Genomic DNA, 16,378 nt, shown 5'->3' on the forward strand with positions numbered 1-16,378 from the left:
TGCATATTTATAATCCCAGCACCCAGGAAGTATAGGCAGGAGGATCACAAGTTAGTTATCCCATCTCAAAACAACAACAAAAACAAAAATCCAATTTATGTGAACTTTTAAGAATCTTATGGGCCAGTGAGATGGCTCAGAAAGAAAAGCACTTGTGTGGGTATGGACACCTGGGATAGAGCATGGGAACCCATGTAAAGTGTCATTCCCATCACACACACTCACACAGACATAGGCACATACACACACACATACACACACACACACAATGATGATGATAGAGACAATACTGTAACTACATTAATAACCACTATCTAGAACTAAGTACATTTTTTAATATGGAAAGTTCTCTCTAATACTCATCTGGGTGTGATAGTAAACACTTGTGACCCTAGCACTTAAGAGGTTGATGCAGGAGGACTAGGAATTCAAGGTCATCTTCATAGCAAAGTAGAGGCTAGGCTGGGCTATACATAAGACCCTTTTTCAAAAAACAAACAAAACCCTGAACCAATGCTTCAAAATGTGTATCAGTGGGTATAATGATTCACACATGAAAAGAAGCACTGTTTCTGTTTGCTTCATTGAATCCCTGAAAGTAAAACAGGCCATTATTACTTCCATTGGAACCATTTTTTGAGAAACCTTCCAGGGTTTTTGTGTATGTTTGTTTTACTTTGTATTTTTTATTTTTTATTTTTTTGAGACAGGGTATCTTTTGATATGTAGCTTTGCCTAGCCTGGTGCTTAGTATATAGACCAAACTGACTCCAAACTCTTAGAAATACATCTGCTTTGGCCTCTGGAGTGCTGGGATTAAAGGTGTGGACCACCACACCTGGCACCCCTAGTGTTCTCACTCTAGTCATTTTGATCCTGAAATATGAGCACACTGTGTACTGGCAAATGTTTCTGTCAGAACACTTGAAGGATATAGTCATCATTAAGTTCAACTAAGTGATCTTCCTCGAATTATTTATTTTATTTTTGTCTTACTCTGTAGTCCAGCCTCAAGCTTACATTGACTCTTCTGCCTCTGTTTCCCAAACACTAGGATTACAAATGTAAGCTGGTGGGGCTGGAATTATCATCGAGGATATCTACCTAGTGGACCCATAGTATCTCTTTGTACATTAAAAATAATCATCTAAAAATCTTCAAGTAGTGTTTTGTAGGAAACTGCCCTCTACTAGGGTTTGAATCTTGGACCTTGAACAAAGTAGGCAAGTGTTCTACTTCTGAGCTGCATTTCCAGGGATCTTTCTACTTTTTGTTTTAAGATGAGGTCTCACTGTATAGTCCAGATTGACCTTGAGCTTCAGATTTCCCAACTCTGCCCTGGGAATGCTTTTGTTTGGGGGGAGGTATGATGGGGAATGTACTGTGTATGTTCATCTTATTGATTATTGAATAAAATACTTCTTTGGCCAACGAAACAGCAAGTTAGACAGGACTAGGAGTCAAAGAGGATTCTGGGAAATGTAGTAGAGAAGTGGTGATCCTGGCAGGAAGTGTGTCTCTTTCCCCTTCCTCCTCCAGTAGTGCAATGTGACCCACCTGCAAGGAGGGATGCCAATAAGGCGTCCGATAAGATAAGTCATATAAAATATATAGATTTATGATAATTAAGACTGAGCTAACAGATGAGAATCCTAGTCACTGGCCAAGTAGCATTGTACTTAATACAAGTTTCTGTGTATTCATTTGGGCCCTAACTTAGGCGGGTGGCTGGCACAAAGTGCACACGTGGCGGTGGGGCTCGGCAGCTTTTGGTAGAAAGATTTATCGTAACAGGGGTGGGGTGGGGTTTCGAGACAGGGTTACTCTGTGGCTTTGGAGGGTGTCCTGGAACTAGCTCTTGTAGACCAGGCTGGTCTCAAACTCACAGAGATCCTCCTGTCTCTGCTTCCCGAGTGCTGGGATTAAAGGTGTGCGCCCCCACCGCCCGGCCCACAGTGGCTTTGATTATATTATTTTAAACATGATCTCTGTCTCTCTCTGTCTCTGTCTGTGTCTCTGTCTCTCCTGTTCTGTGCTTGTGTGTGTTCATTACATTGCTGGAAATTGGGCCTGGGGTCCCATACAAGGAAGGCAAGTAGCCTACCATCGAGCTCTATCCCCAGTTTATGACATCATTAATTATTAGTTCACAGACTTCATTCAGTTCCTGAAGAAAAGCCAAAAGAGGATTTGTGAGATTAGCATATTAATCTATATTGACAGTTTTCAGGGAACAGTGAAAAAGGAGTGGGGTGACATTTAAGACGATTATATAGCAGCCATGCACTGACATGTATTTTTAACAGAAGCATTTGTGAGGCAGAGGTAAGAAGATCAGGAGTTTAAAGGCATCAAGAACAAGAAAAAAATATAATAAAATGTACTGAGTAAGCAGGGCATAGTGATGTCCATTAGCTACCACTCTTGTTACAGTGACAGGCAGAATAAGAAAGAGTTTATTTGATCTCATGTTGTGAGCGAGCATAGTCCCTCATGATAGGGAAGGCATGGTGGAGTTCATGGCAGCTGAGGCATGCAACTGGCACTCCCCACATATTCATGAACTAGGAAGCAGAGGGTAAAAGTGGGACTGGGTATAGCAGTTTAGCAACCTACTTAGGTAGCAACCTCCCCAAACCATACAACTAGCAGGACAACAATTCAAACATGAGCCTGTGAGAGATACCCTTCATTCACTGACATGGAGGATATGCCTGTAATCCTAGCACTCAAGTGGCAGAGGCAGGACAGTCTCAAGTGTGAGCTCAGCCTGGGATACACACGGACACACACACACACACACACACACACACACACACACACACACACACACACACAATCAAGATCTTGTCTGGAAAAGCCAAAGGGAAGAGACAAAGCTTAGTGATAGAGGGTGTGCCCAGGTCCCACATTCAACCCCCAGGATTTGAAGAATAGTAAATTAAACAAGATTGAGTATTTGTGGAAAGAGGAACTTCCTGAGTTCCCTGTTATCTCTGGCTATTATGAGCATGGAGATTCAGATCAAAACAGACTGGATGTCCTTGCTCCAAGTTACAGCTCCCCAAGTTTGAATGTGTCAACATCAGTGCTACTCATTTATAATTCAGATTTGCTTGCATTCTCTTAAGAAGTGGGGAATAAATGTAAACCAAAATTGTCTGGAGTCTTAGGGCTGAGATTTAATTGGAGTCAGAGTTTGACTGAGGATGACTTGAGTAGCTCTGGCAGAGTTCTCATCCTTGGAGTCCTCAGGGCTCTACAGCAGATGATACTTAGACTTCCTCCCTCCCTCCTTTCTCCCTCTTCCTCCTCCTTCCTTTATTCCCTCCTTCCCTCTCTCTGTTTCTTCTCCCCTTCCCCCTCTCTCCCTCCCCATCCTTCCTTTTTAGGACAGGGTCTCATGTAGCCTAGGATGCCCTCAAATCACTATGTAGTCCAGCCTGGCCTTGAAGTCCTGGTCCTCCTTCCTCTACCTTCAAGTGCTGAGAGTCTAGGCCTGCGTCAGTATGACTATGTCAGCCCATCTTGTGTGTGTGGGTTTTTGTTTTTGTTTTTGTTTTTGCTGAGTAATATTTCCTTATATAGGCTGTGTGATCTCCAAGGTATTCTGTGTAGCTTCATTTGTCACTTGCTGTAGTTTATATACACAACAGGTAGGAACCCTTCATAATGATCTTGTTGATTCTTTCTTCAGAACAGTGTGCTAGTGCCATTGTGAATCCACCAAAACCTTCCGAAGATGTGTTGAAAGAAGGACTGGAAGGACACGATTTGTACGTTGTCTCTCACCATGATTATTTTGCAGGTAAGACTCAGTGTGAAGTGAGCTGAGGATATGGGACCCTCAGATTTGTGAAGAAAAGGACAGAGCATAATGTTTATGAAGTTAGACATCTGAGGGGTAATGAAGTTGATCAGTAGGTGGCAATATATTAATATTCAATCTTGGTAGCTGGGAACACATAGACTAATGCATCAAATTAATAAACTACAGAACTAACTAGGCATGGTGTTACATGATTATATTCCCATCACTCAAGAGGCTGAAAGAGGGTTGCAAGTGTGAGGTTATCATGGTGTACATAGTGAAGCTATATATTTAAAAAGGAGCAAACAAGCAAAAAAGCAAGCAATAAAGAGCCAGGCATAGTGGCACAGGCCTTAAATCCTAGCATTCTGGAGGCAGAGGCAAGCAAATCTCTGTGAGTTTAGACCATCCTGGGCTATATAGTGAGGCCCTGTCTTGAAAATAAGCAAATAAATAGAAAGAAAGGAAAACATAAAGAAAAGAAATAGTCAGGTAGGGTGACTTGCTCCTGTCACCTTAGCATTCAGGAGGCTGAGATAGGAAGACTACCATAAGTTTGAAGACTCTGACCTACAGAGTGAACTCTAGATAGGTTTTGCTTATAGTGAAACCTTGTCTCAAGACAGCAAGGACAAAAGTAAAAGAAAGGCAGACATACATGTCCAATCAAAATGAAAGATCAGTTGTAGTGATGGTTCGTTGGGAAATGGAGTTTGCCATGCAAGCCTGGTGACCAGAATTTAATCCTAGAACTCACATAAAGCTGTTAAGAGAGCAGAGTCTGAAAATTTGTCCTCTGACCTCTACCTGTGCACTGTGGTACACTCCCCACCCCATCATGCACATACACAATAATAAGTGAAACATCAGAAGAAATGTTACATGTTCTTACTTTACTTAATGATTTCTTATTAGAATCTCAGCCCCACTCCCTTACCATATTTTAGGAAGAATCTATGTAGCCCAGGATGCTCTTAAACTCCTACACAAAAGTAATCCTTTCTCTTCATTTCCCCATCTAGCTGGGACTGCGGGCATGCAACACCAATCTTGGCCAAGTATGGTTTATGGATTGGATAGGTTAGGTTCAAATTCTAGCTCACTCATTTACTGTCTTAGAATCTGAGAGCGTACATACCTGATCATCAACTCTTCTTAGTTCTTCAGTGGCATGGTAACCCTGTGAGAGCTGAGTACATGCAAAAATGCTTTATCTGGTGCCTAGAACAACCACCATCAGCTATCGAGTGTCCTTGTCTAATGGCATCACAGTACTGGAATGATTTTGAAGACGAACATTATAAATTTTATAATGCTGTAAAATTACAACTGAATTGTAAAATATGTGAAGGCTAATCTTGATAGAATAATGAAATGAATTAGGCTCTGATATGGGTCTTGAGGAAGCATTGTCTGGAGTGTGTGATTCTCTTCTCTTTCAGCTAATCTCTGCTGTTTCCTACACTTCTTTTTATTATTATTATTTTTAATCATTTTTATTTGAATTAGAAACAAGATTGATTTACATGACAATCCCAGTTCCCTTCTCCCTCTCTTCCTCCACTACCACCCCCCAATTAAAACCCTACCGATCACATACCCTTTCTTCTATTCTTCACCTGACTCAACCTTTCTGCTCCCTCATGACCTCTGCATCCTTCCTTTTCTTCCCTTCTCATTCTCGTAGCTCCCTCCCCCCTCTTCCCATGCTCTCAATTTGCTCAGGGGATCGTAACCCTTTCCCCTTCTCCAGGGGACAATGTTTGTCTATTTTAGGGTTTTCCTTGTTTACTAGTTTCTCTGGCAGTGTGGATTGTAGGCTGGTAATCCTTTACTCTAGGTCTAAAATCCACATATGAGTGAGTACATATCTTGTTTGTCTTTTTGTGATTGGGTTACCTCGCTCAGAATGGTTTCTTCTAGTTCCAACCATTTTCCTGCAAATTTCAAGATTCCATTGTTTTTTCCTGCTGAGTAGTACTCCATTGTGTAAATGTACCACATTTTCTCTATCCATTCTTTGGTAGATGGACATCTAGGCTGCTTCAAGTTTCTGGCTATTACAAATAGTGCTGCTATGAACATTATTGAACAGGTGACCTTGTTGTATGAATGTGCTTCTTTTGGGTATATGCCAAGGAGTGGAATTGCTGGATCTTGATCTTATGGTAGACTGATTTCCATTTTCTTGAGGAGTCGCCATACTGATTTCCAAAGTGGCTGTACAAGTTGGCACTCCCACCAGCAGTGGAGAAGTGTTCCCTTTCTCTGCATCCTCTCCAGCATAAACTGTCATTGGTGTTTTTGATTTTAGCCATTCTGACAGAAGTAAAGATGTTTATCAGCTATAGGAGTTCCCTGGTAGTTTTTCAGGTCAATTATGTAGATTATCATATCATTTACAAATAGTGAGAGTTTGCCTTCTTCCTTTCTGATTTATATTCCCTTGATCTCCTTTTGTTGTCTTATTGCTCTAGCTAGAACTTTAAGGACAATATTGAAGATGTATGGAGAGAGTGGACAGCCTTGTCTTGTCCCTGATTTTAGAGGAATTGCATTGAGTTTTTCTCCATTTAATTTGATGTTGGCTGTTGGCTTGCTGTATATTGATTTTATTATGTTGAGGTATGTTCCTGTTATCCCTGATTCCCCCAAGACCTTTATCATGAAGGGGTGTAGGATTTTGTCAAAAGCTTTTTTGGCATCTAGTGAGATGATCATGTGGGTTTTTCTTCAGTCTGTTTATATGGTGGATTATATTGATGGATTTTCGTAGATTGAACCAGCCTTGCATTCCTGGGATGAAGCCTACTTGATCATGGTGGATGATTTCTCTGATGTGTTCTTGGATTCTATTTGCCATTATTTTATTGTGAATTTTTGCATCAATGTCCATGAGGGATATTGGTCTGTAGTTCTCTTTCTTAATTGTGTTCCTACACTTCTTAATGTGTTTCCAAGGCCTAATAGTCCCTACCTCTGCCTCCAACTGCCACTGTCCTTGCTCACTGTAACACAGTATTCTTTTTAAGCCTTCGACTCCTCTCTTATCTATCTCCCTCTGCTTCCCTTACTGCCTTTCTCTCTCTCTCTCTCCCTCTCCTCCTCCCTCTCTTTCTCTCTTTCCTTTTTTAATCCTTCCCTCCATGCTTGTTAGAAAATCACATTTTGCCTCATTTACTCCACAGCTGCAGATTACCTTGAACTTCTGCTTCCTTTGTCTCTAGCTCTCAAGTGATGAGATTATACAACTGTGCACATATCTGGTCTTGTGTCAGTATTTAATTTGGAGGTGGCCATGATGACTCATGTAGGAGGAGTATGCCAGGACTTCTAGGCTATCCTTGGCTACATAAAAACCTGATTCAAAACAATGACCTATAACAAACAACAAAAGCAAAAGATAACCATGACTCGCCCCCCTGCTCTCCCTCCTTCCCTCCCCCCCCCCCCCGTGTATGTGTGTGTTTGTGTGTGGGGGTGAGAACTGATGAATGTTTAAAAGGTATTTCATCCTGGGCTCATAGAAGCTCACAGATTCTGGATGAATAGCTAGGGAGCCTACATGGGATTACCTAGGCCCTCTACATATGTGCGACAGTTGTGTGGTCTACAGTGGGATCAGGACATGTCCCTAACACTTGAACTGGCTTTTTGGAATCTATTCCCCATTGTCTTGCCCAGCCTTTTATTTTTTTCCTTTTTTAAAAAAAATTAAATTAGAAACAAGATTCTTTCATATGTCAATCTCAGTTCTCTCTCCCTTCCCTCCTCCTCTGCCCCCCACCAGGCCCCCTATCCCATCTGTTTTCTGCTCCCCAGGGAGGGTGAGGCCTTCCATGGGGGGAATATTCAAAGTCTATCATATCATTTGGAACAGGGCCTAGACCCTCCCGGTGTGTCTAGGCTGAGAGAGTATCCCTCTATGTGGATTGGGCTCCTAAAGTCCATTCGTGTACTAGGGATAAATACTGATCCACTACCAGATGCCCCATAGATTAACCAGACCTCCAAACTGCCATCCTCATTCAGGGGGTCTGGAACAGTCCTATGCTGGTTTCCCTGCTATCAGTCTGGGGTTCATGAACAACCCCATGTTCAAGTCAGCTGTTTCTTTGAGTTTCTCCAGCCTGGTCTTGACCCCTTTGCTCATCATTCCTTCCTCTCTGCAACTGGATTCCAGAGTTCAGCTCAGTGTTTAGCTGTGTGTGTCTGCTTCTGCTTCCATCAGCTACAGGATGAAGGCTCTAGGGTGGCATATAAGGTAGTCATCAATCTCATTATCAGAGAAGGGCTTTTAAGGTAGCCTCTCCACTATTGCTTAGATTGTTAGTTGGGGTCAACCTTGTAGATCTCTGGACATTTCCCAAGTTCCAGATTTCTCTTTAAACCTATAATAGCTCTATCAAGGTATCTCTTTTGTTGCTCTCCTCTATTCTTTCCCTGACTCGATCTTCCTGCTCTCTCCTGCCCTCCTCTTCTCTCCCTCTCACCCAGCCTTAATACAAAGGGAGGAGCTTAGTCTTACCTCACCTTGATATGCCTTGTTTTGTTGACACCCATGTCAGGTCTGTCCCTTACTGAACAGAAACAGAAGAGGAGTGGATGGGGGAGGGGATCAGAGAGGAAGCAGGGGTGGGGTGGGATGGAATGGGAGGAGAGGAAGGAGGGGAAACTGGGGTTGGGATGTAAATGAGAAAATTCAATTCATAAAGAAAGAAAAAAATATTTAGAATAGGGCTGAATGCATTGAGTGGGTAAAGTGCTTGCTGCGCAAGTATGAGGAACCGTGTTTAAGTCCTCAGAACTCTCATAAAGCTGAGCAGAGTAATATGTGTCTGTAACTCCAGTCTAGAGAATTCCTGGACTATCACAGGCCAGCTAGCCTGGCTATGTAGTTGCAGAAAACAGCAGGGAGACTGTTTCAGATGAAGCAGAAAGTGAGGCTCAAGATGAAACCTAAGGTTTTCCTGTGACCTCCACATGCATGCTATGACAGAGCACACCCACATAAATGAACACATGCACATATACATGCACATACATCATGCAATGCATCACACACACACACACACACACACACATTAAAACTATATTAAAAACAGCTCTAATGGACAATAATGAGTTCAAAGTTATCTTTATTTTGGTGATTTTTATGGAAAGTACATAGCCTTTTGAAAGCTACATAATCAGAGTTACTTTTTTTTTTTTTGGTGCCGAGAAAGTAAATGTATCATTTAGCCCAAGATAACCACAATTGATAAACTGAGCATTTTCTAGCCCTTATCCATTGAATTCTTAGGTTTGACAAATAGGATATGACGTTTCATGGTTTCATGGAATTCGATGTACATTTAAGATTATTTAAGGACTGGAGAGATGGATCAGTGGATAAAGGTGTGCACTACTCTTGCAGAGGGCCAGAGTTTGGTTCACAGACCCCACATCTGGCAGTTCTCACCCACTTGTAATTCTAGTTCCAGGGGGATCCAATACCCCTTCCTGGCTTCTAGGGACACCTGCCTTCATGTACACTTAATTCCCCATAGACACATAATTAAAAATAATAAAAATAAGCTGTGCATGGTGACACACACCTTTAATCCCGGCACTTGGGTGGCAGAAGCAGGAGGATCTCTGAGTTCAAGGCCAGCCTAGTTTATATAGTGATTTCCAGGACAGCCATATCTACATAGTAAGACCCTGTTTTAATAAATAAACAAATAAATGAAACTCAAAATAGTGCATGAGGGACAATGTTCAGAGACAATAAGACCTGCAATATCTTTTAAATACACTTACTTTAAATAACTACTGAAATGATAGATAAATCTTGTATAAATGCAAACTATATCAAAATACATAGTATTCAAAAGATTTCTGTTTCCAATCTTTTCTTCCTTTTTTTTTCTTTTTCTGTTTTGAGACAGCAGTTACTATGTGGTTTAGGCTGGTCCCAAATTCACTGTATAGCTGTCTTTGAACTCATAATCCTCTTACTTTAGCTTCCCAAATACTGAGATTACAGATATATGTACCATGCCCAACTTATGTGTGTACTTTAGTGTACAATATATATGTATATATACTTTTATATACTCCCACTTGATTTGTTTTATCTCATGGAATATTTTGTAATATTTTTCATATTAGTATCTACAGAAAATTTCTACTATTTTTATTGAAAATAAAAATTTCCTATAACATATTCTGATCATGGTTTCCCCTCTCCCTTCATCCCCTCCCCTAGATCATCCACACCTCCCCACCCATTAAACTCCATGCCTTCTTTCTCTATATCTTTAGAAAACAGGCAAATAAAAAAGCAAAAAAATAAAAAATAAAAAAGCAAAAGAATCACATATACCCATAAAACAAAAAGTCATAGACCATAATGTACAAGCAAAAGACTCTAAGAAGGGCTGGAGAGATGGCTCAGCCATTAAAGGCTAGGCTCACAACAACAAAAAAAGACTCTAAGGTAAAAAAAATACCCAAACAGACCAATATGAGACAAAGTCTCCAAAAATATTATTAAGTTTATTTTGTTTTGGCCATCTTTTGCTGGGCCTGCCTTTAAGTGTAGTTTATATGCCCAGTGAGACTCCATTGGAGAAAGCTAATTTTTCCTTTGCAAGTAGTTGTCCATTTGAGATAATTTCTTGGTTAGTGATGGGAACTCATGTCTACACTTACCTCTTAGCTCTGGGATCCTATCTGGTTTGAATTTGTACAGGCCTTGTGCATGTTGTCACAGTCTCTGTGAGTTCACATGTGCATCAGTCCTGTGGTGTCTAGAAGATACTGTTTCCTTGATGTCCTTCATCCCCTCTGACTCTTACAATCTTTCAGCTTCCTCTACTGCATAGGTCCCTGAGCTGTCAGGGGAAGGGTTTGATGAAGACATCCCATGTAGACCTGAGTGTTTCACAGTCTCACTCTCTGCACATTGTCCATTTGTGGGTCTCCATATTGGATCCCATCTACTGCAAGGGGAAGCTTCTCTGATGATGGCTGAGTGAGATACTAATCTATGGATATATCAAATGTCATTAGGGGCCATTTTATTGTTATATTTCTTTGGCAGAATAATATTTGGTTTTCTCCTAGGCCGATAGCCTATCTCAGGTTTTTGGCCACTTTAACAATGTTAGGCATGATTTGCATGGAATGGGCTTAAATTCAATCAGATAGTGGTTACTCCCACAACACTGTGTCACTATTGCACCAGTGTATCACACAGGTAGGTCACCATAGTAGATCTCAGGGTTTGTAGCTCAGCTGGTGTTTTCCTTTGTCCTTTGATATCATGCAGAGTACCTTCTAAGACCATGAAGGGGTAAAGGCTCTAGGTAGTCACAAGCACCTCTTCTCCATGTTCAGTGAGTTGTGTTCCTGTTGTCTTCAGCAATAGGTCTTTACCATCAGTTTATGGAGAGCAACCTGTAGCCTTGGCAATAGCCTGGTTTGTTTGGTGGTTTCTTGGGACCCCTTTGGCCAACAACTCAACTAGATGTAACCCATCCCTGACACTGAAGGCTTCATTTGGTGACAAGAAAAGTCCAGTTGGGGCACTGTCTTCTCCAGTATCTGGTGATTCCATTTGCATTTCTTTCATATATGTATTTTTTCAAGAAGCTTCTATGGTATTAGGTTTCCATATGACCCTTCAAATGGCCCTTAGTTTCAGTTTTCCTTCCCTTAACCACCTCTTTCCTCACTGTCTCCCTTTAATTCTCCCATTCAGATCACCCTTTGTCTGTGAATAACTATATATTTGATTTTCACTTCCTTGAGAGATCCTTCCCTCCCCTCAGTCCTTTAGTCTATACCTAATCTCAGTGATTTTATGGATAGTAACCAATTATTAAAGACTTAACTGCTAACATCCATAAATAAGTGAATACATAGCATATTTATCTTTTGGGATCTATGTTACCTCAGTCAGGATAATTTTTTCTAGCTCCACTCATCTACTTTAGAATTTCATGATTTCATTTTTTTTAAATAGCTGAGTAATCTCCCATTGTGTAAATGTGCTATATTTCTTTATCCATTCATCCATTGATGGACATATAGGCTGTTTCCACCTTCTGGCTATTATGAATAGAGCATCAATGAAAATGGTAAGTGCCTTTGTAGTAGGTTATAGAGTCCTTTGTGTATATGCCCAAGAGTTGTACAACTGGATCTAAAGATAAATCTATTCCAGCTTTCCAAGGAACTACCACACTGATTTCCATAGTGGCTATTCAAGTTTGCACTACCATCAGCAATAGGTGTTTCCCTTTCCCCATATCTTTACCCCTTACTGTACAATGACTAGTCAGCATGAGCTGTCATGTTTTTATTGATCTTGGCCATTCTAACATTTATAAGATAGAATCTCAAAGTAATTTTGATTTACATTTTCCTGATGACTAAGGATGTTAAATGTTTCTTTGTTTCTCAGCTATTTGTGTTTCATCTTTTAGGAACTCTGTGCTTACTTCTGTAGTTCAGTTTTTCATTGGGTTATTTGTTTCCTTGTTTTCCTGTTTTTTAGTTCTTTATATATTTTAGCTATTGACCTAAATCTGTTGTTGTAATAGGTAAAGAAGGTCTTTTCCTATTGTGTAGCCTGCCATTTTGTCTGAATGATGGTATCCTCACCATACCGAAGATTTCTGGTTTCTTGAAGTGTCATTTATTAATTGTTGTTTTTGGTGCCTTGCTATCAGTGTTCTGTTCAGGCAGTCTTTTCCTATTCAGAAAGTGTTTTCCTGTGCCAAGAACTTCAAGACTATTTCTTACTTTCTCTTTTGTCTGTTCAGGGAATCTGGCCTCAATGCATTTGAAGTTGAGTTTTATTCAGAGTGATACATAAGAATCTATTTTCATTTTTGATATGCAGTCATCCAGTTTGACCAGCACAATTTGTTGAAGATGCTGTCTCTTTTTCTTCATGTGTATTTCTGGCTTCTTTATCAAATATCTGGTGTCCAAAAATACGTGGTCTTATATCTGGGTCTTTAAAACAATTCCATTAACCAATGTGTCTGTTTTTATGCCAATGCCATGCTGATTTTCATTACTTTAGCTCTGTAGTACAACTTGAAATTGGGGGTGGTGATACTCCTAGAAGTTCTTTCATTATTTAGGGTTGCTTTAGATATCCTGATTTTGCGTGTGTGTGTGTGTGTGTGTGTGTGTGTGTGTGTGTGTGTGTGTGTATGTGTGTTTCCATGTGAGTCTGAAAGTTATCCTTTCACGATCTGTGAAAAATTATGTTGGAATTTTGATGGGCATTGCATTGAATTTGTAGATTGCTTTTGGTAAGATGACTATTTCTCTATATTGCTATTACCTATTCATGAGCATGGGAGGTGTGTGTGTGTGTGTGTGTGTGTGTGTGTGAGAGAGAGAGAGAGAGAGAGAGAGAGAGAGAGAGAGAGAGAGAGAGAGAGAGAAAGAAAGAGAGAGAGAGGAGATAACTTTTCCAAGTTGCATTTCTCCTTCCACCTTATATATCCCTGAATCAAACCCAAGTTTTGTAGCAGGCACCTATATCCATTATTTCAGCTGTTCCAGTGTGGGTATTTTAATGTTATCAAGTTTGCTGATGCATGAACAAAGAATATCCTTCCTTTTGTGCCTTTTAAAAGTTTCTCTCCATAGTGTTCTGTAGTTTTCAGTGTTCAAGACTTTCACCTTCTCTACTAAATTTATTCCTAAGTGCCAAGTGTGGTAGTGTGGGGCCTCTTGCCTCAGCCATGATGAGGATGGGATAGGATGATCTCTTTAGCCTGTGAATTTGAGGCCATCCTGGACAACATAGTGAGACCATATCTCAGATAAACAATGGCTTGGGATGTAGCTTAGTGGTAGAGAGTTTTCCTAGTATGTGCAGGGCTAACCATTTGAGCTTCAACTGCAACCAACCAACCAACCAGCCAACCAATCAACCAACCAACCAACCAGCCAACCAAAAAAATCAAGTTTATTTCTAAGTATTTTTTAGTCGATGCTATTGTAACAGGGTTTGCTTTCTCAGTTTCCTTTTGTTCTAGGTAGTTATTGGAGAGCATAAAAGTCCTTGCACTCATGGATAACAGTAGGTAATCTAGAAATGTTAACCACACAGGACAGTCTCTTCATCAGTCACTATGTGGCCCAGGCAGGCCTGGAACTCATTGTCCTGTCTCAGCTTCTGTGTACTGAAATTAAAGACATAAGCCACAATGCCTGGCAAACATGAACACAAGGAGCTCTGTATGTAACATCCCATGGTGTTGCAGCATGTGTAGGGGAGGGTCTTTGCCATTTGTAGCTGAGTCTGCACAGATCCCTATATAGGTGTAGTTACAGTCTTTGTCCCACTCATCCAATGCCAATGAGAACCTAGTGTGCCTTCCCTAAGATAAGGGTTTTTTTTTTTGTTTTGTTTTATTTTGATGTTTAACTCAGAAGTCTTCTTCCCTGCTCTTACTACCCACAGGAGAAGCAAAGAACCGAAAGTATAACCCAGAAAGTTTTCAAAGATTTAAATTGTATGGAGGCCCGACGCCTCATTTTAATGATGGACGCACTATGGCCAAAACTTTACATTGGCTCCATGAACTACAAATGTAAGTGTGATTATACCTGGTCCAGCAATAAATCTTAGAGATTAGCATTTGCACCTGAATTAAAATTTATTTTTAAATTTATTTTTATTATTTATATTATTATTTATTTTTAAGAGATATTAAATACATCAACATGTTCCAAAATAACATAGAAAAAATAGGTCTTACAATTTCTTTACTTCCACCACCATTCTGTGTGGTTTCTCCAGGGATAGCCATGATACTGTTTTCTTGTTTGTGCTGTTCTGAAATTACTTCATGACTTGTTTTTGTTTGAGACAGGAATTCACTCTGAAGCCTATAGTAGTCTAGGATTCGTGGCAATCTGGTTCTGGAGTCCTGGAGGATTTCTTCAGAGATACTGATCTTCAGTCAGCATTGAAATCCCAAAGATATTGATTCTAGTACCACTGAAGGAATACAGCAGCAACAGAGCAGACGATGTTGCTAGCAAGAGTGAGGGCAAGCAGACAAAAGCAGTTTCCTTCTTCCATGTTCTTTTACATTGGCTGCCACCTGAAGGGTGTGGTCCAGATTTAGGGCAAGTCTTCCTGCTTCAAATTATCTGATGAAAAAAGTTAGTCCCAGGAATGTCAGCTGTTTGTATTGTAGATTCTAGTTCAGTCAAGTTGACAAACAAAATTAGCCATCACATTCTTCCATCAAAAATAAAAAAAGAGGGAAGGAAGGGGGAGGAGGAAGAATAAGAAGGAGGAGGAGGAGAATGAGGTACAGGTTATTCAGAGGGAGACTAGAAGCTGAAGAGGAAAGGCATGCAAAAGAGAAGGTGTTCTGAAGATAGATGTAGGCAGAGGCAGGAGGGAGATAGTTCCAACCAAGGACGCCAGCAATACCAGCAGCCAACAGATACAAGAAACCACTAAGAATGGTTTCTCTTTTGGAGGAAATGTGAGCATACTCACCTCCTGATTCCACAACTGCCTACAGAGCTGTGAGAGAACACAGTTCCGTTGTTTGAAGCTGTTTGTGGTAACATAGTGGAGCATCCATAGGAAGGCCACACACTCGGCCTGCTCTCCCAGGTGTCAGGGAAGACCTGGCTTCACTCTGCTTTCTGCCATCTTCGGGGAGCATGCAGCTAGGCATCCAGCTACCTACTCTTCTGCCAGTGTTGTTCCTATAATAATAGCACTCAGCTAAAAGGCCAAGTCTGAAACACTCTTTATGTTATTCATTTAATCCTAATTTGAACATCATGAAGTAGAGAGACTTAAGTTCATAGATGAATACTCTGAAGGGAATCGTTTGTCTAAGGTCATGCAGCTGGGGAAGTCCTAGTGCTAGGCCAGAACCTTGGCAGGGTGGCTTCAGCAGCTGCCCCTACCTCTGCTTTGATTTTTCCACAAATGTATTCTTTTTTCAGAATTGCAGGCCAGAATTTGACCAATCAGGAAATGCTATTAAAAGCAGAGGGACTGTAAGGATCTGTGTTCAGTGGCGGAATTTATTAATGTCATTAGTTAATAGTGCTGTAATTTTACTCATTTGATAATGACTGTGGAAGTAACAGTCATACTACGGAAAACCAATACAATAAAAGTCCATACTTCTGTCAATTTACTTTGGCCATCTTTAACATTTTCTTTTTAGCATGGTTCCCCAGGCAGAGTTTTGCATAGTTCTCACCAGACTGTCACCCCATTTTGTAGCCTTACTAAGAAGTTACTATGAAACATTACTTAGCACTCATAACCAGAACCTAAAATGTATGCAAGGCGGTTTGTAATCACCAGTCATGACTGGATATTTGTATTTTTCTATTATAACTAATGAGAGTATAATGTTTCATGAACCACTGAGTTATGTATCCTTACACACACACACACACACACACACACACACACACACTAAGCTAGGCAAGTCAGTTTTTTCATCCTTCCTTTCTTGTGTATGTGTGTGTCACACATGTATATGTGAGGAGTGCACATGTATGTGTGTG

At 40.5% G+C, this 16,378-nt stretch overlaps 1 protein-coding gene across 1 annotated transcript in view; it reads left to right on the plus strand.

Moving 5' to 3' along the window:
- Positions 1-16,378, plus strand: part of Efhb (EF-hand domain family member B) — a 63,911-nt gene that overhangs the window by 25,154 nt on the left and 22,379 nt on the right. The window contains 2 exon segments of the mRNA XM_027394573.2: positions 3,698-3,808; positions 14,289-14,418. Of these exon segments, the coding sequence (XP_027250374.1) occupies positions 3,698-3,808; positions 14,289-14,418 (241 nt within the window).

The sequence above is a fragment of the Cricetulus griseus genome (genome assembly GCF_003668045.3).
Source record: "Cricetulus griseus strain 17A/GY chromosome 1 unlocalized genomic scaffold, alternate assembly CriGri-PICRH-1.0 chr1_0, whole genome shotgun sequence".
NCBI classification, from domain to species: Eukaryota; Metazoa; Chordata; class Mammalia; order Rodentia; family Cricetidae; genus Cricetulus; species Cricetulus griseus.